Source organism: Strigops habroptila, chromosome Z (assembly GCF_004027225.2).
Source record: "Strigops habroptila isolate Jane chromosome Z, bStrHab1.2.pri, whole genome shotgun sequence".
Classification (NCBI taxonomy): Eukaryota; Metazoa; Chordata; class Aves; order Psittaciformes; family Psittacidae; genus Strigops; species Strigops habroptila.
In genome coordinates, this window is record NC_044302.2 from 66,712,070 (window position 1) to 66,735,329 (window position 23,260).

Sequence of the window (23,260 nt, forward strand, 5' to 3'; positions counted from 1 at the left end):
GTTTGTGCAACTTTTTGAGCAAACATTAGGTTATTGAATGTTATCTGTGTTCCACTATTACACCATTTTTTTGTTAAACCACCAGTTGACAAGTAAACGACCACACAGAAACACATTCTTTTTATGTCTGTTGTCTAGAATGTGCTAATCTTGAATATGAGACCACATCTCTAGCAGAGCAATTGCCAGTATTAAAGTATTCTTCAACCCCTTATCCTTCCCAAACTCACAGATGTCTACTGAAACGGCATACCCTCCTAAAAATAACATCCACTACAGAATGCCTTGAAAACAACAAATGCAATGTTCTCTGTTTATGTTATAAATTCTGACTTAGAAGATCACCTTGCATACAGGCAATGATGGTATTCATAGGCATAGCATACAGAGTAAAAAAAAGGCATTGTGGTGAAGCAGAAATGAGTAAAGTTATTGGAGAGTAAAGGTATCAGGCTTAACAGACTGATAACGTCATCATAGCACAATTCATGTAATATGTTGTACCGGTGTTCCTGTGGCACCAGTCAAATGCAAATGGTAGCTGTTATTGTATGCAGCCTAGCAAATATATCATGATTTTGTTGTCTAGGTTTGTCTGTGGTTTAGGTCTACTGTTATAAATAAAGAAATCCTGACTAAATTCCCTGAAAATGAAATCATATGAAATTCACCAGCCTAATACTGCAAGGACTGTCTTACAGGGACTCTTAGTATGCATCATGTTGAGAATTCTTACACGTCACTGTTAGTACTGATGATAACTATGAACTGCTACAGAGCGACTAATGTTGATGGAACAGCATTAAGTTCTTAAAGAAGAATAACCCATAACTTTATATAAATACACAAAAACACTTTTGGAATGCTGATTTCTTAAGGAAAGTGCAAAGCAGTCTGAAAACTGACAGCTATTTTATTTTTCTTTCAGTAGCACAGACTTAGTAGTAATGGCCGTAATTGCCTTGCTCTAGTCCCTCTTCTAAGGACCTCTGCTGTATGTGAAGAAGTCACGTCCTTGCCAGGAGTGCTGAAGAACAAAATTCTCTGGCCGCTGGTCAGCAGAACAATTTCTGTTGTAGCTTTCAGGCAGCTATAAATTATGACTTCAGATATGTCCCCCACAGACACCTTAGTTGGTGGATTATGGTTACACGTCTGCTCTCATCTGTGTTTAATATGACATTGCCATAGTTTAAATCCTTGTGATGTGCTGTCCTTTATCCCCTAGCAATAACAGGTATATGTCTTAGAACAGGACCTGGGTATTTTTGTCCTGCATTTGTGTTGTATCTATTATAACAAAATCTTCAACCATAATTGCATCTCCTGGGTGTTAATGCAGTACAATTAAACAATTATGGGATTATGTTAACATCAATACAAAACTTCCTGTATAACAATATAATAACTGATGGCACCTAGATAATTGCCAAATACCTAGGATATTTGTTTTTCTTTCTGTTGGTATGTCATTATAATTTGTCTTTTAAAACAGACTGCCGTATTCATAACTTCTGTCATGGCCTCATCTACTACGTTTGGATATGTAAAGCCTGAAAACTTCAGGGCTGTGTGGGCTGATGGGAGTTATATATGTCTCCTGAGACATGAAGGCCTGCTGTGACCTTTCTGAAGGTGCTGCATGTTATCATAACATGTTGTTGCCTAGCCTTCTGAGGACATGTGGCAGGGGTATAGAAAACAGTAGCCAAATTAATAAGAATTTCCTGTGTGGTATGTAGATATGTGTAACTGACTCCCTGTCCCTCTCTAGCCAGCATGAGTTGGTCCCTTTCCCTCTTCTTCTGTCTTACTTAAACATGTCACAGCTGTCGTGGCAGTGGTTCATGCTCACTACATGGGCAATAGCACCCGTCTGCCTGTAACCGATAGTACTTCTGCTTGCCTTTGCCTTTCTTCAAGTGTTCAGAGGAGAACTACATTTTACTCAATTCCTCTCTTTTGAATCAGATGCCAGGTTAACTCAGTTACAGCTGAAGAAATAAGAGGTAATGATAGCTGAACAGCCAACAATAAGACATCAGTAAGATAAATGCATTCCAGAGGAAATGAAGCATGTTATAGAGAAAGCCTGCAGATCACGCTGCTCAGAAACAAAAGGTGAGAGTGCTTTATTTTGGGGCAGACCAGAATAAGGATGCTACCTGTAAAGACAATTAGTGTGGACTCACAAAAGGAGGGTTGTGCCTCACAAGTCTGATATCCTTTACTGGAGAGGGAAAATACAAGTGAATCACAGCAGGGAAACTATTGACTTAACCAAGACCAGGGGAAGGCTTTTCATACAGGAACATACAAAAGGTTTAACCCCAAACCCAAGGAGTAAGGTAGATAGACGGCTGAAGCAGATAAGGAGTTAGCTGCAAGTCAACTAGCTAATGTCCAAGCAAGGCAGGATTATGAAGCCTTGAAATGGGTTACTGTGGAATTGGAAAGAAAGGGGGAAAGTGAGACAGCTGAGGAAAGACAGCCTTGACAGGTGTGTTATTTCACAGATAACAGTTTCAGGGTGTTCAACACAAGTATATCGATACCCAATTCAATAGAATCACCTGCGTCTCACATGACAAGGCAAATTTTATAAACGTGGAAAAGAAAAATGTGCTTTGAATATTAGAAATTTTTAAGGCCAGAGGAAGCATTATAATCGATTGACTTGATTATGTTATGGATCCTGAAGCATCTATCTTTCACAGCTCTGAACATCTTCTTTTTCTTTGTGTCCCTAAGGCAACCCTGACTGCTGAGAGCTATGGCAGTGCAGGTGCTACTGGTAAGAAATTGGGGCACAAAAGACATGTCAGAATTTTCTTCTAGCTCACTCCAGCCTCCAACTGTGGCTGTAGGCAGTCCCTTGAAGCCTATGGCTGTGACTGGACATGCTTTCTTGACAATTCCAATGGGCCACTCTTCTGGGCTTTCTGCTTTGCAGGACAAGAGCATGGATAGTTTCTCCTAATGTGATTAAGAGCACATCCCCACTTCACTGCTTTAAACTGTCATCCTAAAGACTGAGCAAAGACTCTGGTTAGCTATCTTGATGTGGAAGCATGCCTATGTTTAAATAAAAGTAGCTTTAATCTGCTGGGAGAGCTGTCACTTCTTCATTTTTGACTCCACAGAATGTCCCTCCATCCACTAGCTGTGGTGATCCTTTTATCAGGTCTTGTCAATACACTAGCACTCTAGCTGTCAGTCAGCTCTGGCTCAGCATATTAGACTACACCTGTTTGTAAAGGAATAGTATCAGCCCGCTCAAGTCTCTACAGACATTATCACTGCTCTCCCCTTTGGCCTTTCTATCATCTTGTTAGTGAACAGCTGTTACTCTGATCTCATGAGGTTCATAGTTGAAGTGAAAGTGCCTGCAACCAGCTGGAACTGCCTCTCAGGGCCTTGAGGGCACTGACAGAGCATACCGTCCCTGCCCAGCCTCCCCCATCCTGCCACGTCAGCTCCCTGAAGCCATCAGCCCCTGCTCCAGCAACGCCACAGCTAGGCAAGTCTCCGGCTCCCCTCAGCCCTACTGGGCCCCGGGCTGACGTCCCAGCCTCACCTTGGCCCATCCCGGTGCCCACCAGGTTCCCAGTCCCTGGGGCTGGGGCTGCCCCCAGCTGCCCTGCTCCTGGCTGGAGTGGTAAGACCCAGTTCCAGCCCTTCTGCCCCAATGAGGAGCTCCCATGGCTCCCAGCTGCCAGAAAGCCACCAGCCCACACCAGGCCCTGACACTGCAGCAAGAGGAGCGCCTTTCCTCCTCTCTGCTGTACTAAGGTTGTAAGAAAAGCTGGAGAACCTGAATTCTATCTATCGCTACTATCTCAGGGAGAGATACATCACAAAGCTTGTGAAGCTGAGACCTGAGCTACTCCCTGGATTATGGAGGATATTATGAGTTTAAAAGAGAAGCACCAGAGCACAGATATGTTCATTGTCTGGTCCATAATTTCATACCTTTTATTTATTTTTTTTCCCTGAAGTATAAGTAGGTTGACTTTAGTTCTAAAATGTTAATTAAATGGACTTGGATGGATGAATGCGCTGATGTGTTACTTGGATTGAAAGAATGAAACTTCTTTCAGTAGGTGCATTATGTGACTTCAAAAATCTGCCTTCGCTCCATGGAAAGAAGGGCAGGGGATACTATTATTCCCTTCCTCTTTTAGCAATGGCTGGTGTGGCATGATTTGGTGTTATCTGTTACTTCTGCTTTACTTGTTGCTGTCCTGCCTTCCTCTTCTTCACTCGTGACCAGGACTATACCTCTCTCTAAGATATTTGAGGAACTTGGTCCATCCACAATGTATCTCCCCTTCTTTCCCTCCCTGCCTTGTTACCAAGACAAGGTTCTCAGAAGGCAAGTTCCTAGTTTTTCAGAATTTTGGATAAGCCCCTCTGAGTTCACTGAATACAGAAGGGTTCCTGGATGTAATGAAAACCACATTCAGAATCAGAATTCTTAGGAGGGGTTGATACTCTAATTATTGCACTCTGGCAGAGTGTGTCCTGGGCTGCATGAATCACAGGTGTTCCTGCACTACAAATAACGGTGATGCATATTAACAACTAAAATCCCTGGAATACTCTGAAATGCCCAATACAGACACTCCTGACAAAAGCGGTTAATTAGTTTTGTGGTTGTCATGGGTGCGTTAAATGTTTTACACTTGAGAAGCCACATGATTGTGAATGAGAAACAAATGGAGGTCTCAGATAACAACAACTTAAGGAAAACAGTGGAATACCTGTAAAGAGCTTGGTATGCATCCTAGTAGAAGTATAATAAAGCAGTTCAGAGAAGTAAAACTTCCTGGTTTATTCTGGAATAGTCTTCTGTTTGTTCTGCTCTAGAGCAAGAAAAGAGAAGTGAATTCTTTGCAGAAGCAAACTGAGCAACCATTCTGTGAAGGTCTTCTGAAATGGGCTTTCCCCTCCCAACAAAGATAGTGCTTTGTGGGAGCAACGGTCAGAATCAATCCGGCAGTAAGCAAAGGATATTTTAGAATACTGTAACATGTGAGCATACACAATAAGAATAGATGGCTTGTACAGTTTGCTACTAAGGCTTTGCAGGAAGTCTTCTCTTTCTTACAGGTAGCCCTCAGGCTCTTCTTGATGGTCAGACCGATTAAGAAAGATGCTTTCTTTTCCCGACCTGCGCAGATAGTGGTATTTCTTCCTGTACTGCACTGTACTGATAGAATTTGTTGTCTTGTTATATTGTTGAGCAGAAAAAGAGGTCTGTTTGTTTTAAGCAAAAGTTAAAACACACTATGCATGGCCAACTTTTGTTTAGGAAGCAGAAACAGCATAAAGGAGTCTTTGTGGCTTAGTGGTAAGGTAGTTTGTTGTCAATTTTAACCATTAAAAGAATTACAGTTTTCTAGGAAGGAAGTTAATTTCCTTTAAGAAAAATACTTGTGCAAAAATGACCAGCCCAAGATTGTACATGTTTGTAGTGTGTGATTACCCTCAAGGCTTGAATCTTTCTTGTCAAGCTGTTCTCTTCTGACATCCTGTTACTACAGCGAGCTAAATACAACTTTAATTGTAAATATATATTTGCACCTTTGCCCACAACTGTTTTTCCTTGCCATTTTGATATCCCCCACTGTGATGTGCACCTCATTCTTTATAGGTTAAAGGTGAAGCGCGCCTTTGGAGTTACGAAAGTTTACAACATGCCGAACGCGTGTTCAAACCTGCTGAGATGATTATTTCTGGGCACGCTGGAATGAGCCTGCAGCGATGGAGAAGGAGATGGGGCTCGCCTGCCTTTCCCAGCAGGAAGCTGCCTTTGGGATGGGTGGCTGCTGGCAGCCACAGAGCCAGGTGCCCTCAGCCTCAGTTCACCTCGCGTTCCAGCCCCATGAGGGACAAGTGCTGGCGCAGAGGAGCTGGGTGAAGGAGGAGAGGTGATTAATTCAGGACCACCACAGCTAAATCTCTTGCTTGGGGTTTTTCCTCCAACCAGATGAGCTGAAAGGTTTGCACAAGAGAAGACCACGTGCATTCGTAACCCAGGCTACTTGTGGGCCTGCACGCCCCGCCCGGAAGCCTGGCTCTGCCACTCTTTCGGGTGCTTGTGTTTGTACTGAATACTAAGTCCTCTGAGCCAGCAAGTGAACGACAGTCTCCTCTAGGGCTTCACGCTCTGGACGAGGCCCCCGCCCACTGCCATTACGGACACTACCTTCCTACTCCCCGTCCCGCCCCATGGCAGTGGCGGTGATGCGCTCTCCTCTCGCGAGAAAGCGGGAGGCGCGGCAGAGGCCTCTCCCAATAAATAGCGGGGCGAGGCCCGCACTCTGGTGTCAGCGGTAGTGCGGAGGCTCGGTCGGTGGCGGTGGCTCTTCCCCTCGCTTCCCCGGGTGAGTACGGCGGCGTCTCCGGCCCGGCCCTCGCCGGGGAGAGCGGGGCGGCGGCAGCGCTGGGCGCCGCTCGCCCTGCGGCGCTGACTCGGCAATATGGTGTCTCCCACCGGCGGAGCGGCCGGGGCAGCGCTCGCCGTAGAGCCGCCCCCGGCCTTCGTCGTTACCCCTGCCGTGCCCAGGCCCGGACGCAGGGGCGTTTCGGCGAGCTGCTTCAGGCATCTTAGTGGGCCCCCGGCGGAGGCACTGGAGTGTCCCGTCCGTGCCTGGAGAGAGCCGTGGTGGCTTCTGGAAACTGGGGCGTCTTCCTGCCTGGGGCACCGCGCTGAGCCACGGCAAGCTCCTGAGCCCTTGCTCATGGCTCATCCTGCTGCTCTCTGGTTTTTGACTTCGTTCCATAGCGGGAGGCGGGGGGGAGGATATGTAGAAATCAAATCTGTGACTCAGTTTATTCACTTTCGTGTTCGGGATCTTTTACTGTCACTGAAATACGCTTTAGTACCGTGGGCTTTGTTTCAGGCATCTCGCTCAGCCGCTCCAGTGAAGTGGGTCAGGCTTTTGCCAGAGCTGAAACTACTCGGGATCTCCGAAACCACGCAAGATCCTAGCTGCCTTCCCTGCCCCAGAGCAGGAGTGACTTCACAGCCTAACTCAGTCACTATTTTAGTGACTAAAATTCAAACCCATGCTGTGCGTTGCTGGATCTTTCAGGACATGTTACAAATAAATTATCCTTACAGTAAGGGCCCCTTTTCCTTCAGAGGCCAGATTCTGTGCCACTAGCCTCTTCTGTTCTACAGCATACTTTCCAGTTCAAAGTGAAATGCAGTTGTACTCTAGGTAATCTAACTTGTATTGCCGTGTGAGAAACGTGTTTCTGGGGGTATTTCAATACTCGATAGGCAGAAGGAAAACTTCTGTAACTGCTGTAACTCTTGTCTGTTACCTGCTTGTATGATCCACGTACAGTGGTTAATCTCATTACAGGCATTACTTTATGGCATGTGTGTGTTAATAGGTGCAAACATGCCTGCAAAATGTGAACAGTGTGCCTTTGTCCTTGTTTCCCATCCTGCTGTTGGCTCTTTGACAAACCTAGCAGAAAGTCTTGAAAAACACAGTTGTTTTGATGACTGGCTTTTAGCTTGCCTTTCTGTTGCCTTCAATTCCACAGGTTCTTCTGGAACTTAAGTGTCGTATAAAACCAACACAAAAAATGCTTCTTACAGATTTAGTTCAGCCTGCATGTGTGCATAGGATGATAGAGCACTTCTGTGTGTTCTCCTTACGTGGTACTGCAATATCCCTCTCCTTTTATAGTCTTCATATGGGGAGACCTGTTATTTTTCCCTCCATGGGAATACATGTTGGAAAATAATTGAGTACCATAGGCTTGTTGAATGACTGGTGTCTTCAGCCTGTTTCAGTGTGGGATGGGTAATAATTAAGACTAAATTAACATGAAGGAGAGTAACATTCTGCAGTGGGCAAGTCCTATGCTCTATATTACAGGAAGCTGACTTTTGAACAAGCTGAGCAGGGGGAGCTCAGCATCAGGCACAGCACTAGAGGTAATGAACTCCTTCAGTTTAGTGGAGTGACTTGTGAGAATTGAGCTGAGGGTACTGAAATGAGTACTTCAATCTTCCAGTTGTTTTCAAGATTAGCACGGCAATGGTGACTCATGTAAAACTTTACTCCCTTATGATAACAGAAGATCTAATCTGATTAAAGATATTGATAGTGGATTCTTCATCTGATTTAGACATCTTAAATTAGACTTTTAGTGACTTGTTAAGGCTGGCCTTTCTTTGTTCTGGCTCAACAGGTAAGCCCAAATGTGTCTATTTCTTCCAGAAAAATAAATTAATCCACCAGTTGGTAACTCTTAGGTAAATCTGCAATGAACTGCTGTACCTCAAAGCCTGCCTCTTACATGTGCCGTAGTTGTGTTGCCTGAACTGAACAAAGTAATTAGTAAACAAAGTTTGGGATTTTTAAATTGCTGCAATGAAATGTAGTTCCTGTATGTAAGAATGTGAACATCCTAATCCCCTTGATCAATGGGGTTGATTATAAAATGGTTGTTGGTTTCAAAGTCTGGTGACTACATGAAGTGGATGTTAGGATGCTATAACTCAGATATGCTTCTTTCACAGACTTGTGCAGGATTCAAGACCTGAGAAAATGGCATTGGCAGCAATTGATCCACAGCAGGTATGTCTGAGTTAGCTTCATAGATTTTTATGTCTAGTTCAGAACAACAGGCATCAACTAACCTCTCCCTCTCTTTTAAACAGAACATTGTATCGAGGGTTGTCAATCTTCCCTTGGTGAGCTCCACCTATGACATGGTGTCCACAGCTTATATCACTACAAAGGATAACCATCCTTATCTGAAGTCAGTATGTGAGATAGCAGAAAAAGGAGTGAAGACAATTACTTCGGTAGCCGTGACAAGTGCTATGCCTATCATCCAGAAACTGGAACCACAAAGTAAGGCAAAGATGGAGCTGTTAAGTTTAATTCAACCAATAGCTGTATATATCCATATGCACTTACAGTTTAGCATGGCCATACTGGTCTGGAGTGGTGTTTCAGGTAGCTGACTGAACCTGTTGCCTGCCTTTTTGAGCCACTAATTACAGATGGGTATGATGTAACACCACCACCACCCCACCCTCCCCTGGAAAAAAAAAAACCAAACCAAAAATCCATAGCCAAAGCAGAATCCAGCCTTCATAATGCTAAACTGGCTGACTCATCTTGTTATGTGAGATGGTTATATAGTTTCTTGCTCAACACCTTCCTCGCCTTTCACTTGGTTTCAAATGCTACTTTTGTACTTTCTCTCACTGAGGCCAACTTCAGGTTAAATTTGGCAACTGTGTCATAAGTCTGTTGTAACCAGGAGGCTGGTTTCATGAAGTGGCAGAAGGCCAGGTGCTTCAGCTTGTTCTTACAGTTGCTTGTGAAGTATCAAATGGATTTTCTCCACCTGCAAGTGAGTTTTCTAATGGCATTGTAAACCTGCCTTGTTCTTGGGCCTTGCTGTCTCAAATCTCACTGAAAAGGGGAGGAAACTACTTTAAAAGCATTGTTGCTCTGCTTCATGAGGAATTCTCAGTTGGAGTTATGGAGTTATTTATACTAAGGAGAAAAAAAAGCCCAACAAAACAACAAACAAGTTAAACTATTTTTATTTCTTTTTTTAGTTGTTGTTGCCAACAACTATGCATGTATAGGTCTAGACAAAATTGAGGAGAGACTGCCTATACTGAATCAACCCACTGACAAGGTAAGTTCTTTCCATGTCCATATGCTAAGCAGAGTTATCTATGCTTGCTCTTTTCTGTTATCACTAAAAAGAGAGAGACAGATTTTATGCTTGGAGTGCAGCTTAGAAGCAATGATGAGGTGAAAGGTGTTTCTGTAGAATTGTTTGTTGCCTTTGGGAGGCCATTAAGTGTGGTGGGGGTTTTTTTGTTTGGTTGGTTGTGGTTTTTTTTGGTTTTTTGGTGGTTTTTTTTTTTTGTAAAAAGAACAACAACCTTGCTGACCATCTGTCATATCTGCCTGTCTGTAGGTGCTGTTCACTGGTGGGCATCTTTTTAAAAAAATTTGAGTCCTTGTCTGTTTCCTGCTCTGTGTGAAGTAAATAGTACCTGAATTACTGCAGTGAATTACATTCACTTAAGTGTTTGGAGCTGAAGGCTGTGTAGCAGTCTTATTTTGTTTCATCTTGTTCATATTTTCAGGACAGAATTTCTCCTTAGATCACTGATACTTGTACAAGCTGTCACATAAATTTATATTTCCTGGATTACGTAGCTCTTGCTAGAAACGTTTAGTGAATCAAACTGTTTCCTATGGCAGGTTGTTGCGAATGCCAAGGGTGTAGTTGTTGGAGCCAGAGAAGCCGTAACAACCACTGTGTCTGGTGCCAAGGAAACTGTTGCTCACACGATCACTGGAGTTATGGGCAAGACTAAAGAAGCAATGCAAGACAGTGTAGAAATGACCAAGTCAGTTGTCAATGGCAGCATTAACACTGTTCTGGGAAGTCGTGTGGTGCAAATGGTGAGCAGTGGAGTGGACAGTGCTCTCATGAAATCGGAGACCCTTGTAGACCAGTATCTCCCACTTACAGAAGCAGAACTAGGTAAGACCAGTTCAAGATTTGGGTGTTGGTGTGTGGTTTTTTTTTTTTTTTTGGGTGGTGGTTTTGGTTTGGTTTTTTTTGTTTGATTGATTGTTTTTTTTTTTTTTTGAATGCTTGTATTGGAGAGAAGCAAGCAAATTCCCATTAATTACTTACAGTGGGGAATGGGGCATGTGCTTCCCAAACTGCCTTTCGGCTTGCTGGTTGTAATAGCATACTATTCATAAGGAAGCAGGTTGGAAGTAAGGATTTCCATGTATGGTGGTCTATCAACCTACCCTGGTGCTAAAGGACTACTAAACAAGTCCAGTATTCAGCTGTTTCTAAACACATAAAATAGCCTTGGACCTCTTAAGTTTTCTTCCATTAGTCAATTTGCTTCCTTTTTACATATCTAGAGAAAGAAGCAGCAAAAGTTGAAGGTTTTGAAACTGGAGTTCAAAAGCCAAGCTACTACATTAGACTAGGATCCCTGTCTTCAAAGTTTCGCACACGTGCCTACCAACAAGCCTTAAACAAAGTTAGAGATGCTAAGCAGAAGAGCCAGGAGACCATTTCTCAGCTCCACCACACTGTTAATCTGGTAAGTTTAGCTTTCACTTGAGGTATAAAAACCAAATGTTGGCATAGTTTGAGTCCAGCCAAAAATGGCAAAAATAGGCATAGGAAAACTAGAATTGCTCTTGGACTAAAATGCATTTTCTAAGTATAAAGCATTTCCTGTTCAGTGCTTTTCACCATCATTCAGGAGAGGTCCTGAATTGGGTTGAGCTGTAAACTAACTAGCTATTGCTTACGAATTTAAGCATTGCAGAAATAAAAGTGACATGTTGAACATTATATTGCTGTTTTAGAGTGCTGGATTTAACAGGCTTCTTTCAGTGAAGAAAGTGCTCTGCAATTTAGAAACACTTCAGTCCTTTAAGTTCTTGTTAATAAAATGTCATTCTTTATGCCTTGCTCTTCTTGCTGTGGGTATCTCCTGAGTATTCTTGGGTATTTCAGTAGTCTTACCCTAACAATGTATAGTACAAACTGTACATAAAGAGTTACAGCCTTCTATATGCTTTCAAATCCTTGAATAGGATGCTAGTGGGGGAGAGGGAAATAGTTCATGCAGCACTACATGACATTTCAAAACTGCTTGCAGTTTTCTCCTTTGAAGAGAAGGAACACATTGTTATATTCCCCAAACTTTTCTATGATGAACTTTTGAAATATTTAAAAAGGAGGTTACGAAGCCGGTAAGGTAAGGTGGCCCTAATGGAACTGTTTGGACCCTGCTTTACATCTTTATTTGGCTGTGTTTCAGATCGAGTATGCCAGAAAGAACATGAATAGTGCCAATCGGAAGCTTCTTGATGCTCAGGAAAAGCTCTATCAATCCTGGGTAGAATGGAAGAAACGTACAGGCCAAAATGATGGCGATGAACTGCAGAGCGCTGAGGTAAAGAGATATAAACCAGAAATAAATGGATCGTATACTGTTAAGGTAACAGCAAACTAACAGTCTCCAAAGCACGCAGCATCTTAACAGCACAGAAGCTTATGTGCAAATGTGGAATCTCAATGCTGAAGTTCAGGGCAGCTGACTAGTGGCTACTATGAAGAGCAGGGGACACCCAAACTCTTAAATGAGTCTACTTCCTGCCAACGCTCTGGTGTTCATTCTGCTTCCAAAAGAATGATCATCCTGTTCAGCATGTGAACCTGTGTTGGGATATGCGTATCTAGATCAGCTAGGACTTGCTCACCTGATACGGCCAGACCAGAAATAAATTTTTCAGCATAAAGCAGTCTTAGGTGCAGGCTCACTGAGTCTTACATGTAGCTTTGAATAGAGGCTCATTGATCAGAATGTACTTGCCTGTTGTGACTTGTCATCCAGAGTTGAAACAAAAGCTTACTTGTCTGTCGCTGGGTAGAAACTACCAATGTTTCTGATCCACAAAGTATTTGAGCACTGAAGAAATATCAAGTGCTTTAAAGTCTCTGACTTTTTACACTTACACTCTTTTATTATCTGTTATAGCTTTATTTTGTGTACATCCCCTTTACTTTGATTCTTTGTGTATCTTGAGCCACATAAAGCTGCTACAGTCATAAAAAGATACTAATATGTTGTTATGCTTTTTGTTTCCAGCTTATTGAGTCAAAAACTCTAGCTATAGCACGGAGCCTCACTCAGCAGCTTCAGACCACCTGCCTCACACTGGTTTCAAGCCTACAGGGGCTGCCACAGAATGTGCAGGATCAGGTTTACAGTGTTGGGTCAATGGCAGGTGATGTCTACCAGAGTTTTCTGTCAGCATCTTCCTTCCAAGAATTATCAGACAGCTTTCTTGCCACTAGCAAAGGACAGCTGAAGAAAATGAAGGAGTCTCTGGATGATGTGATGGATTATCTTGTAAACAACACACCGCTCAACTGGCTGGTAGGTCCCTTTTACCCACAACTGCCTGGCATTCAGCATGCTGAGAGCAAAGGTGAAGGGGAGAAAAATTCCAGCCAGAAAGACAAACAGCCTGAACACACTAATGAATAAACTGCATAGCATGCATGTACTCTGCTGACTGACCAAACATGTGGCCTTAGCAAGTGTAGCTGTCAAAAAAGCCTTGGAGAAAAATCCGTAATCATAGAGTGCAGGAAATGATGGAGAAAAAAGATATTCTCGCAAATGGCTAAACCACATGGGACAATACTGCCCACTCTACTCAATCTGTCTCAAGTGCCTAAATGTTGGCAGCTTACAGTTGTCAGGATGCCTTGTTTGTCAAGTTAAGAAACTTTGCTGTGCTTATTAATGGTATTAATACCATTGGTCTAAATGAAACCTACCATAGCTAAAAGCATTTGCTTTGTTGCTTAATCTGTACCAGAATGATGTATAAGCCTTACATACTATGAAATACATTTAAAAGCCCTGCAATCTAGTTAGGTATGCTTAAATTCCATGTTTGTTGCAGATCACACATTTAACTGTTATGAATCTGACTCTCAAATTCTGCTGCTACGCAATTCATGACAAAAGTTCTCTGAGTGCAGAATTCCGAAGCTGAAAGCGGGGTTTCTGAATAAGTCAGCTGGAGTTACTTAAATGCTGTGGCAGTATTAAAATTAACTGTATAAACTTCACTATTGTATAATACAGTAACCTGATCACAAATCATAGAATATCTCAAGTTGGAAGGGAATCATAAGGATCATGGAGTATAACTCCCTGCTTCTTACAGGACTACCTAAAACTAAACCATATGACTAAGAGCATTGTCCAGATGCTCCTTGAATTCTGACAGGCTTGATGCCATGACCACTTCCTTGAGGAGCCTGTTCCAGACACTGACCGATTCATTATCAATACTTGTTGGTTTGTGGTTTGGTGGTTTTTTTTGTTTTGGGTTTTTTTTTTTTTTTTAATGCAATATAAAAGCAAGATTCATGCTGTTTGTACCCAAGTGCCTGCTGTTGTGTGGGTTGTTGTGGTGTTGTAGCTGTTGGTTTTTTGGTTTTCTGTTTTTAATTAATTTTGTATGTTAGTAATAAATGCTTCAGTAGCCCAAGTCTCTCTCCATTTCCATGATGTTTAAAACAAATGTAAATTGCTGTTCTGTGACCCCTTCAAATTGGGTCCAGCAGAAAGCAAGCTTGAAATGCCAATGAAGTAGACATGCATTAAAAATGTATTTGTGTGTGTGTGTATGCCTAGATAGGTAAGATATTGCTGCAGCATTTCCTTTTTCCCTTTGAGTTCCTGTGCATCCTTCCATTCCAAGTCTTAGCTTTACTGCTGTTTTTGTGGTGCTTGCTGTTGTCTACCTTTAATGATGACCTAAGCTGTGAGCTGAGGGATGTTCTGATATTGAGAAGAGAAGGATATGGGTAAAAAAAACCCTGTCCTGCCTTCACAGTGGGTATTCGGTGTGCATGTGCTGGCTCCTTATAAACAGTATATATGCCTCAGCTGCAAATGCCAGTTTTAACCTGGTTAACTTCATTTACCCTCTTTTGTACTTGAGCAACTAACATACATTAACACTCAGCTACTTGGGTGGAACTATTCCTCAATAAATCCTGTAAGCTCCTCCCCTGAAAGAGAATTACAGTCACTAAGAAATAAGCTTTCTTGGTTTAGGGCTGTCCAGGTAAATTGCGTCTGTGTTCTTCATGCATGCCCTGTGCAACTCCAAATTTCAATCATTTAGTGTAGCAATGCTGGCCACCATTTTCAAAACAGGTCACCAGCTAGAGTGAGGCAAAAATGGAGTTGAGAGGAAGCTTGTCACCTGGTGACATGTTGCTATGTGAAACAATACCTCCACCTGGCACAGTGTGGGCACTAAAGCAAATTAGATGTAGTCTAGCCTTTTAATGTGAGAGGGCTTGCTTAGCTGTTAAAGCTAGCTAGAAGTGTTAGGAAAACTGTTTTAAGCACAATGTTAAAAAACCCAAACAAACAAAACCAACCAAACTGTAACGAGTGGATTAGATACAGATCCTGTAATTTCTGCCTTTAACTACTTTGGTTTTGTAAGCCAGCTGTTCAAATGACATTAACATGAGATGGTGAGATACTCCTTTCCAGCTAAAGCCTGAGTTAATGCTTCTGGAATTCTTTCAGCAGTTAATTCTGTTTATGTACCTGCTGAATGAGTCCAGCAGAAGAATATCGTTTATCTCTGTCTGTAATAGAATTTATAGAATGCATCCACTGCTGTAGACGTGCTAAGGAACAGAATTGGACTAATCGGGTCTGGGAGCAGCTGGCAGTTCAAAGAATTCCCTTTTCTTATATGTATTTTAAAATCTGATGGCTGTGGGCCTTAATTTTGAGGTGATCAATGAAGTACGATATTCGAACTATTCACTACCTTTTGATGACTCAGAAATAAACAGCACCATCTAATATTAATGCAGGAACAATACATCTCTGCTCTGCCTTAAGTTGCACTATGGGTTTGTGCTTTCTTGGATGACTGTCCAGATTTACTAAATATCAGCAAGCAGATGAAGTAGAAAGCATGAAAAACTGTTACTAGCCTAGACCTTCAACTCCTTTGTCCCTCACCATGTTCTGTTGGGTGGCTTCTATGTTCAGTTACTTCATGACTTCTGACAGCTGACCTACAGCTGGTGGCCACAACCAGAAGAATCAGAGGAATGCCTGGTTAAATGCTTACCTAATGGTTGGGCTAATAGCCTGTTGTACCAAAATGCTGTACTTCGGTTCCTGTATCATGCTATTGTGGTCTGCAGTTATTTGTTGGATCCCCTCTCCCTTCCCCTGCAGTGAAAGTATAATGTTTCTATTTGACTCCTCAATAGAGGAGGAACTCTTGCTTGGAGGGAAAGAGGGCTGTGTAACACCACGTTGGTATGTTCTTGGCTTATTATATTGACATCATTAGACTCTTCTAATAAGGACAGTATTGACTGTTTAAACTGAATTGTAACTGTAGCTTGCATGGGTATCTTCTTGCTGGTAATTTAGTATAGCATATCCCTAGGGTCCAGTTACAAGTTTACAGACAAAATGTCATTGTTTAAAGCCAACAGCCACTCAGCACCATGCAGCTGCTCACTCGCACCCCACTCCCTTCCCGGGGTGGGATAGGGAAAAGAATCAAAAGAATGTAAACCCCACAGGTTGAGATAAGAACAGTAACTAAAATAAAGTACAATCTAATAATAATAGTAATAATAATAATTATATGGGAAATACCAAGGGGAGAGAATATAAAACTAAGAAGGGAAAGGAGAAAAAAAAACCCCAACCAACCACACAAAAACCTCAGCAGTGATGCACGGTGTGATTGCCCACCACCCACTGACTGATAGTCAGCCCGACCTGAGCAGCAACTGATCCCTTCTGGGTAGCTCCCCCCATTTTATATACTGGGCATGATGTGCTGTGGTATGGAATACCCCTTTGGCTAGTTTGGGTCAGGTGTCCTGTCTCTGCTCCCTCCCAGCTTCTTGTGCCCCTCCTCACTGGCAGAGCTTGAGAGACTGAAAAGTCGTTGATCAGGGTAAGCGCTGCTGAGCAACAACTAAAACATCTGGGTGTGACCAGCATTCCTGTTCTCAGACTAAAGCCAAAACACAGCACTGCACCAGCTACTAGGAAGGAAATTAACCCTATCCCAGCTGAAACCACGACAGAAAATGTGGTATTTTTATTTAGCACAGTTAAAGTGACTATTAAAATACCTGCTGGAAGCAAGAATTATGTGGGCACCTTCCAAAAGCATCTGTAACATTTTTTTTGCCACAGTGACTGAAGCTGAAGTACATGCTAGTAACTGCTGAAAACTCTCAAATAGGAGGAGGAAAACTTTAGTGATGTGGTTTAGTGGTGGCCTTGGCAGTGCTGGGGAATGGTTGGACTTGATGATCTTGAAGGTCTTTTCCAAGTTGGTTGATTCTGTGATATATTATCAGAACAAGAGCCATAAATTTTTGCTGCCATCTTACTGGTTTCTCTGGAATTGCCTGTATCAAACAGCTCAGATACACTGCACAGAAATTTGTGTGCTTTTAGTCCGAAACCACTTTTGAGGATATAGCTTAGGCAAGAAAGCTGTGAAGTCTCTCTGGCACCTTTTAAAAAAGGTAAGACCAGATATGTTGAAAATTACAGGAAACGGTCCTATTTGCAGCAAGGCACATAAACTAGATGAAATGGAACAGTGTCAAATGCTCATAGTTACACAAAAACTAGGATGGTAAAAGATAGAATACTGAAGAAATAATTATCACTGGTAAGGTTATTTAGGGGTTTTCTATTTAGAATTCAGAAAATGGTTTATTCTCTTCAGAAGATCACTCACAAATCATTCATGCTAGGTGAAACTTCCCCTTTCCAGGCTAATTTAACAGAGAACTACTATCATTGCTACAAAACTTTTCCTACAGAAGTTTTAAATATAAGCACACATAAACATCTCCATATGGTATAAAAGTTTCACAAGCATCATATAGCAGCATACACACTGGACAAATCCAAATTGTGAAATTCATGTAAGGACTGGAGTTGCAGGGATATAACTAGTTTGCCTGAAACTAAGGACCAGTTTAAAGCATTTGAAATCTCTCCCATTCCTTAAGATGATTTCTTTGCAACAATCTTTACCAAACTGCAACTTACAGTAATACTATATAGCTAGTAAAATAGGTTAAAGGATTTGGAAACAACTGATGCATTATTTCTCTTTATTTTTTATTAAAACAAACAAATAACAGAAACCAAACCTAAATATCACAAACCCCATCCAAAAACTAATTAAAAAGAGGAAATGGAACCTAACTTATTTAAGTATGATCTGTTGGTCATTTGCATGATCAGAAAGTCTTACATGCAGCAGCTTGCAGGAGGTTTTGTGCACAGTGTTTTGTTAAATGTGTTTCTTTTCATACTAAGATGGAAACTTCATTTCTTTTGGATACTACAGTCTCTGATGACTAAAAATAAGTGCTTGATCTGGAAGAACAAAGAAAGAACCATCTCAAATTTCTAGTGGCTCAGTTCTCAAAATGTATTAAGCAAGAAAAAATTGATTAAAGTTAGGTTATTATTGCCATCAACATTTGTATATGAAAACAGCAAAACACTGAAGTATGTTTTGCACTACTCAGTGCAACAATTTTGCAAGTTTTGCACTATTCAGTATAAATGATCTAACTGCATCTTACAGAGAAATGGCACGAAGAGTCATATCTGGCCTTATTCTTTGTTGCAAGAATTGACTTACTGCTTTGTTTCAACTTCCTATCAACTGTGAAACGTGGTATGGAAGAGAAGGTCCTTTACCTAACAAGCCTGTAACACCAAGGGTTGTGCACTGATTTAGTTGGACTGGTGCTATTCTAACACTATTTATCATGTTCAAAATGGAGAGAAATCATACTGCCATCAACACTGTTTTACTCTGAAGCTAACAGATACACACCAGTTTGAAATTCTTTCATGGTTATGAACATATATGTATGCATACATACTTTTAACTATGTTAAGGAGATGAAGAAAGCACAAACTTACATTTCAGAGATTATCCTGTCGTCAGTAGGAACAACATGGATTTAAGTAATGGAAGTGTCTTAAACCTAGGATATAGTGAAAATTATATCTGGTCAGACACCATTACTGAACATGATCATATACCCTGCTCAGTGTAAACATAGAATAAACCAATTTGTTCAAACCATTTGTTTGGACACATTTTTAAATGAGTTTGCATATGGACTACTTGGCCTTAGTTTTGTTAGGATATCCCAATTTGTATTGCAGTATGAAATATGAGGTCATGTGCTGATAGTGGGAAAACTTACTGATTTCTTTAAGTATAGTAATTAGAGTTCTAGGTAAACTGCCATAAGCAGAAAGATGCAAGACAATTCTTGCTGGTAGAAAGATGTATTTCCCTGTTCCTAGTGCCTTTTGATTTTTTAGGAGATTACTGATCTCATTTTGTCCAAGCTTAGGTTCTCAAGTGGTCCACATGTTTCATTGTATTTACACTAGCACCTGATGAGTGACATGCTGCTTAAATTCTTCTAAAGCTCGGCTTTAATATTTTAATTAATATTTCTAAGTCCCCGGTGCCCTATAGCTAGCTGCTCTCTAAGGAACTGAATGGGTGGCTGCAGTCTACAACTGGTAGCTGAAACGGTAATCCCTTTATCCTTTGATGTGCTCTCTGTTCTTCTGATATGTCTTCATAGCAGGCAAAGCATAGATTTGTCTTGCATACTTTCATAAAAGTAAGTCATAAGCAAGGTGTTTTGCAGTTAGGAAATGGATTAAAACTGTTTCTCCAGTCAGCACTGAGCTGAAGTTACACAAATGCCTAGAAGCCTGTTCAAGTTGCTGCTGCTTTGTGCATGCAGAACCAAAGTGCTGTCAGCATGCAGCAGTCATTACGTGCTCACACTGTGCCTGGCTCCAAGTATGCCACATCAACATTAAAGCTAACTGTGAATCAAACTACAGACAAAAGTATTTTTCACTTGGGGGAAAAAAAACCCCCATCTGGTTATGAGTAAATCGCTTAATTATATCCCATTTTTCTTAAGTGCTTAAGTAATGTAAGTCCTACTAAAGGGACTTAAGGGTTGGGACTTGAGCTTCTAAGTGTCTTAGCCAACATTTTTAGAAGTGTGTAACATCCATGTATCCACTAATGTCTCTGGCAATTCCTGAAACCTGGTGCTGCTTAACAGTGCAGAATACTGTACACACAGTTAAATCAGACGTGAGAGTGGGATTGTTTCCCCAGGAAAGGTTTGATGTGGTAGGCAGGCAGAACAGTACACAGCAACCTAGTATCAGGCTCCTCAGGATAGCTTCCTTTGTATATTGCTCATTGCTCCCAAGGAAAGAAGAAAGGCAAAATACATTTTAAAACTTCCTTTCTTAATTTTCTACTGGCCAGTTTCACTAAATACACTCCAGTAAGTTAAGCTCTGTTCCATCTCTCCTACAAAATCCTGTATTCTAAACAACTGATCTGCATCTCGTATAGTGTATGGTATGTCTGAATGCTATGTGATTCTTATGTGGCTGTGCATATTTCACTAGTCAGTATTTCGGGTCTGATTTCTAGAGACGCTAAGCGTCTTTGTCTCCTGAATTCGGTGAGGAATGCTGCACAAATTTATTTAGTTTTACTTTTAAATTGATTGACATTTCATTCCTACGCAGGTTCCAGATTTCACTATTACAGACCTGTCTTCAGAGTCAGATGATATCCCAAACATTCTGGATTTGGATGAAGATGATCAGCAAGACTTTTCACGTACAAATGGCCCTTACACTGCAGGGCAAAGAGCTGAATAAAGAGCAGCACGAAAACATATTTTTGATACAATGTACTTCTGTCATGTTTAACTTAGATTTCTCCTTTTTAAAGATGAACCTATCCTAGTTCAGGGATTTTGGGGATATTTTTTTAAAATCACTACTGTTTTAGTTGCATGAAAGTTATATATATATATATTATTTTTTTCTCTATGTAAGGAATGCATGCTACATTAATTCACTAGCATGGGTGTAAAGCTCACATTCTACAAACCAGATATAGCCTAACAGTGTATCCAACTGATCTAGTGTTTGTTAGTGATTTGTTCTCTGGCTGACAGCAGCCACGAGGACACTCCAGTGCTTTGCATAAAGGGCTGCCAACAAAAGGAGTTGATGAGGATTTGCCCACAAAATTTCCCCTTTCACTCTTCACAAAAAGCACTTCTGTATCTACCTCTTTGCTGCTCGAATGGGTAAGAGACTTTGTCTGTCTCAAATTCTCTCAGGTTCTCTTTGTTAGGCTCTGTACCTAGAGAGCTTAGAAGCTTAGAGCTTGCCTTTGGCAAGAGTGCTATATGCACAAAAGGATTCCCTTTCTCTCTACATGCCTTCCGTGTGCAAACATTTGCGCCATCCTGACATTATCATCCATGGGGCCTGAGACTAGAATAAGGTAAATGCTTAAAAAGAGTTTTGCCAGGAATAAGGATGACAGTTAAAAAAGAAGAGGGAAGAGACTGTAAGAAGTAAGCTAAAAATGGAGGTCAATGAGATACAAACAGATGTGGGCCCAAAGAAAATTGAAAAAAAATAAAGACAATTGGAGGGTAGGGATACTTCTTGTGACAGTGGTGATCTTCCTGTGTTTAAACACAGCCTCAATCAAGTATTTGCAAAGGAACATTGGATCCGCATTTGCTTGCACACAGTGACTTCTGTAGGAGTTGGGATGGATGGAACCGGGCTGGAGGCAGGCTTGTTTGGTTTCTTTCCAAGGATCAGGCTGATGCTTCGCAGAGCTCTGCCGGTGTTGCTGCAGCAAGTCTGGAGATGCTGCACAGTGCTACAGCTGCCGAGGTGTTGTGCTGCAGCTGGGATTGCTGTGAGGTTGGCACCCGCTCTCTCTCATCATGTAATGCTTGGTTGTTGTGGAAACTCTGGAGTGTCGTCACTGAAATGCCTTGGAATAAACGTTTGAACCACACGGCCCACTGTGAGTTATACTTGTTTTCCGTGCTAAGTGTCATGGTCAGTTTGTTGCTGCAAAAGATGGTGGAAGAAACCCTCTAAGACTCAATTTGGAGTTTTAGAAAGCAGGCATTCATTATTGTGGCGCTGTGCGCACATGCGAGTCATTTCGCAAAGGTGAGCATGCCTGATGCTTGCTGGTAGCAGCTATGTATTTAGCATGCTCATGCATATTTACAGCTTTTCCAGGCAATCGTTCACACATTCATGAGATTTCCAGGAACTAATTATATCTGCATTCTAATTACACATGCGTTTTCTTGTTGAGTGGGGGTCTCTGGTGGTTGCTGAGAGTCTTCCTCGCTGTGCTCACTGCATGACCCCAGTGCTTGCGCACGCTCGCAAGGTCCCAGTGCTGAGTTAGCTGCGGCATGCCCTTGCTCCTGTTCTGCTCCAGTCTCTGTTATCTTGAAGGTTAGCATTCTCAGTCTTATTTACTGCCTCCTTAGTTGTTATCAGTCCCGTGATGTTCCTTCCCCCATCAGCCGGACACTCCCTGTTCCGCATGTGAGAAACGCACTCACCTTTAGAAAAATTTAACTGGGGACAAAGTCGGTGGAGCAAAGATTTATTTACAGCGCTGAGTGCACGCTTTCATACCCTACATGCACGCCTGTAAGTACAGAGTCAAAGTTTCTTATAGTCCAGCCTCTTTACATATTCATAGGATTTTTAGGAAGACGAATCCCACCTCACAATGGTTGATGTCATCTTCATTCTTTCTTCCAGGAGGGTTTTTTTTAAGAGGTAGTTGATAAAGGCTGTTAGTCTTCTTTGTTTTATTTAACTCTGTGCCTAAAGCCCTTATCTTATACATTGTTCTGTTGCTTTCAGATTAGATGTTGATTCAATCAAGAATGACTGCCACACATCCTATATACAGCCGCACAAGTCCCTTATTCCTGTTTGTTTCATAGTTTCAGGAATTTACATTCTTCCCATCTGCCTATACAATGCAAAAAACCAAAGATAAATCAAGCTTTTGCTGAAGCAAACTATTCATATTATTAATCACAAACCACCCTTTTTCTATTTTATCCATTAATTTGCTGAACTATTATATGTAATATATTTTTTTTTTGAATTTTTTTGGAGTCTCTCGAGTTTGTTTAGTATTAGGTTAGCTTTTTCCAGTTCATTGTTGTCTCGTTTTTGTAAAATCATTATCTTTTTTGCTCCAGATGCCATGGCCATTTTTGAATTCATGGGCATAGCTGTTAACTGCATTCCTTCCACAACCCTAGAGATTAATCTTATAAAATAGGGTATTAAACATGGCAAAAACAATAGCCCAGCAAGAGCACATAACATAAAGAATCCTAACTTCTTCCACCAGGCAAATCCAAGCATACCATCCCACCAACTAGCATCTATCATTGATTTCCATTCTTGAACTGGCACACAGGCTATTTTGCGAATGTTAGTAGCTATGTTTAATACCGCTTCTGCATTATCGTCTATCTTAAGGCAGCAGTCGGAGATGTTAAATTTTCCACACACCCCTCCCTCTTCAGCGAGGAGATAATCTAAGGCTAACCTATTTTGGTAAACAGCTGCTCTAATCTGAGTCTGCTGATGGGCCAATAGTTCCAAACCAGCTGCTGTCTGATTGGTAATTAACTCGACCACAGCCTGTAGCCTTATAATATGATTAAGCATATA

At 41.6% G+C, this 23,260-nt stretch overlaps 1 protein-coding gene across 4 annotated transcripts; it reads left to right on the plus strand.

Annotated features, from left to right (window-relative positions):
• Window positions 1-6,177: 6,177 nt before the first annotated feature.
• PLIN2 (perilipin 2) lies at window positions 6,178-21,554 on the plus strand. 4 transcript variants are annotated; one of them, XM_030470668.2, is made up of 9 exons: window positions 6,272-6,389; window positions 8,549-8,606; window positions 8,690-8,885; window positions 9,605-9,687; window positions 10,266-10,551; window positions 10,950-11,134; window positions 11,864-11,998; window positions 12,695-12,985; window positions 20,252-21,521. In XM_030470668.2, the coding sequence occupies exons 2-9, from the start codon at window positions 8,577-8,579 to the stop codon at window positions 20,384-20,386; spliced, it is 1,341 nt and encodes a 446-aa protein (XP_030326528.1). In that variant the 5' UTR covers window positions 6,272-6,389; window positions 8,549-8,576; the 3' UTR covers window positions 20,387-21,521. The 4 variants fall into 4 exon arrangements, with proteins under 4 accessions (XP_030326527.1, XP_030326528.1, XP_030326526.1 ...); XM_030470666.1 differs by lacking the exon at window positions 6,272-6,389 and adding an exon at window positions 7,631-8,217 and having other exon boundaries at window positions 20,252-20,943; XM_030470667.1 differs by lacking the exon at window positions 20,252-21,521 and having other exon boundaries at window positions 6,178-6,389; window positions 12,695-14,235.
• Window positions 21,555-23,260: the final 1,706 nt, after the last annotated feature.

Excerpts from the sequence above, each read along its gene's own strand:
- PLIN2 (XM_030470665.1), top strand. The coding sequence starts at position 8,636 with ATGTCTAGTTCAGAACAACAGGCATCAACTAACCTCTCCCTCTCTTTT. Across the intron at positions 10,552-10,949 it reads ACTTACAGAAGCAGAACTAG|AGAAAGAAGCAGCAAAAGTT; the intron begins GTAAGACCAGTT and ends TTACATATCTAG. Across the intron at positions 11,999-12,694 it reads ATGAACTGCAGAGCGCTGAG|CTTATTGAGTCAAAAACTCT; the intron begins GTAAAGAGATAT and ends TTTTGTTTCCAG.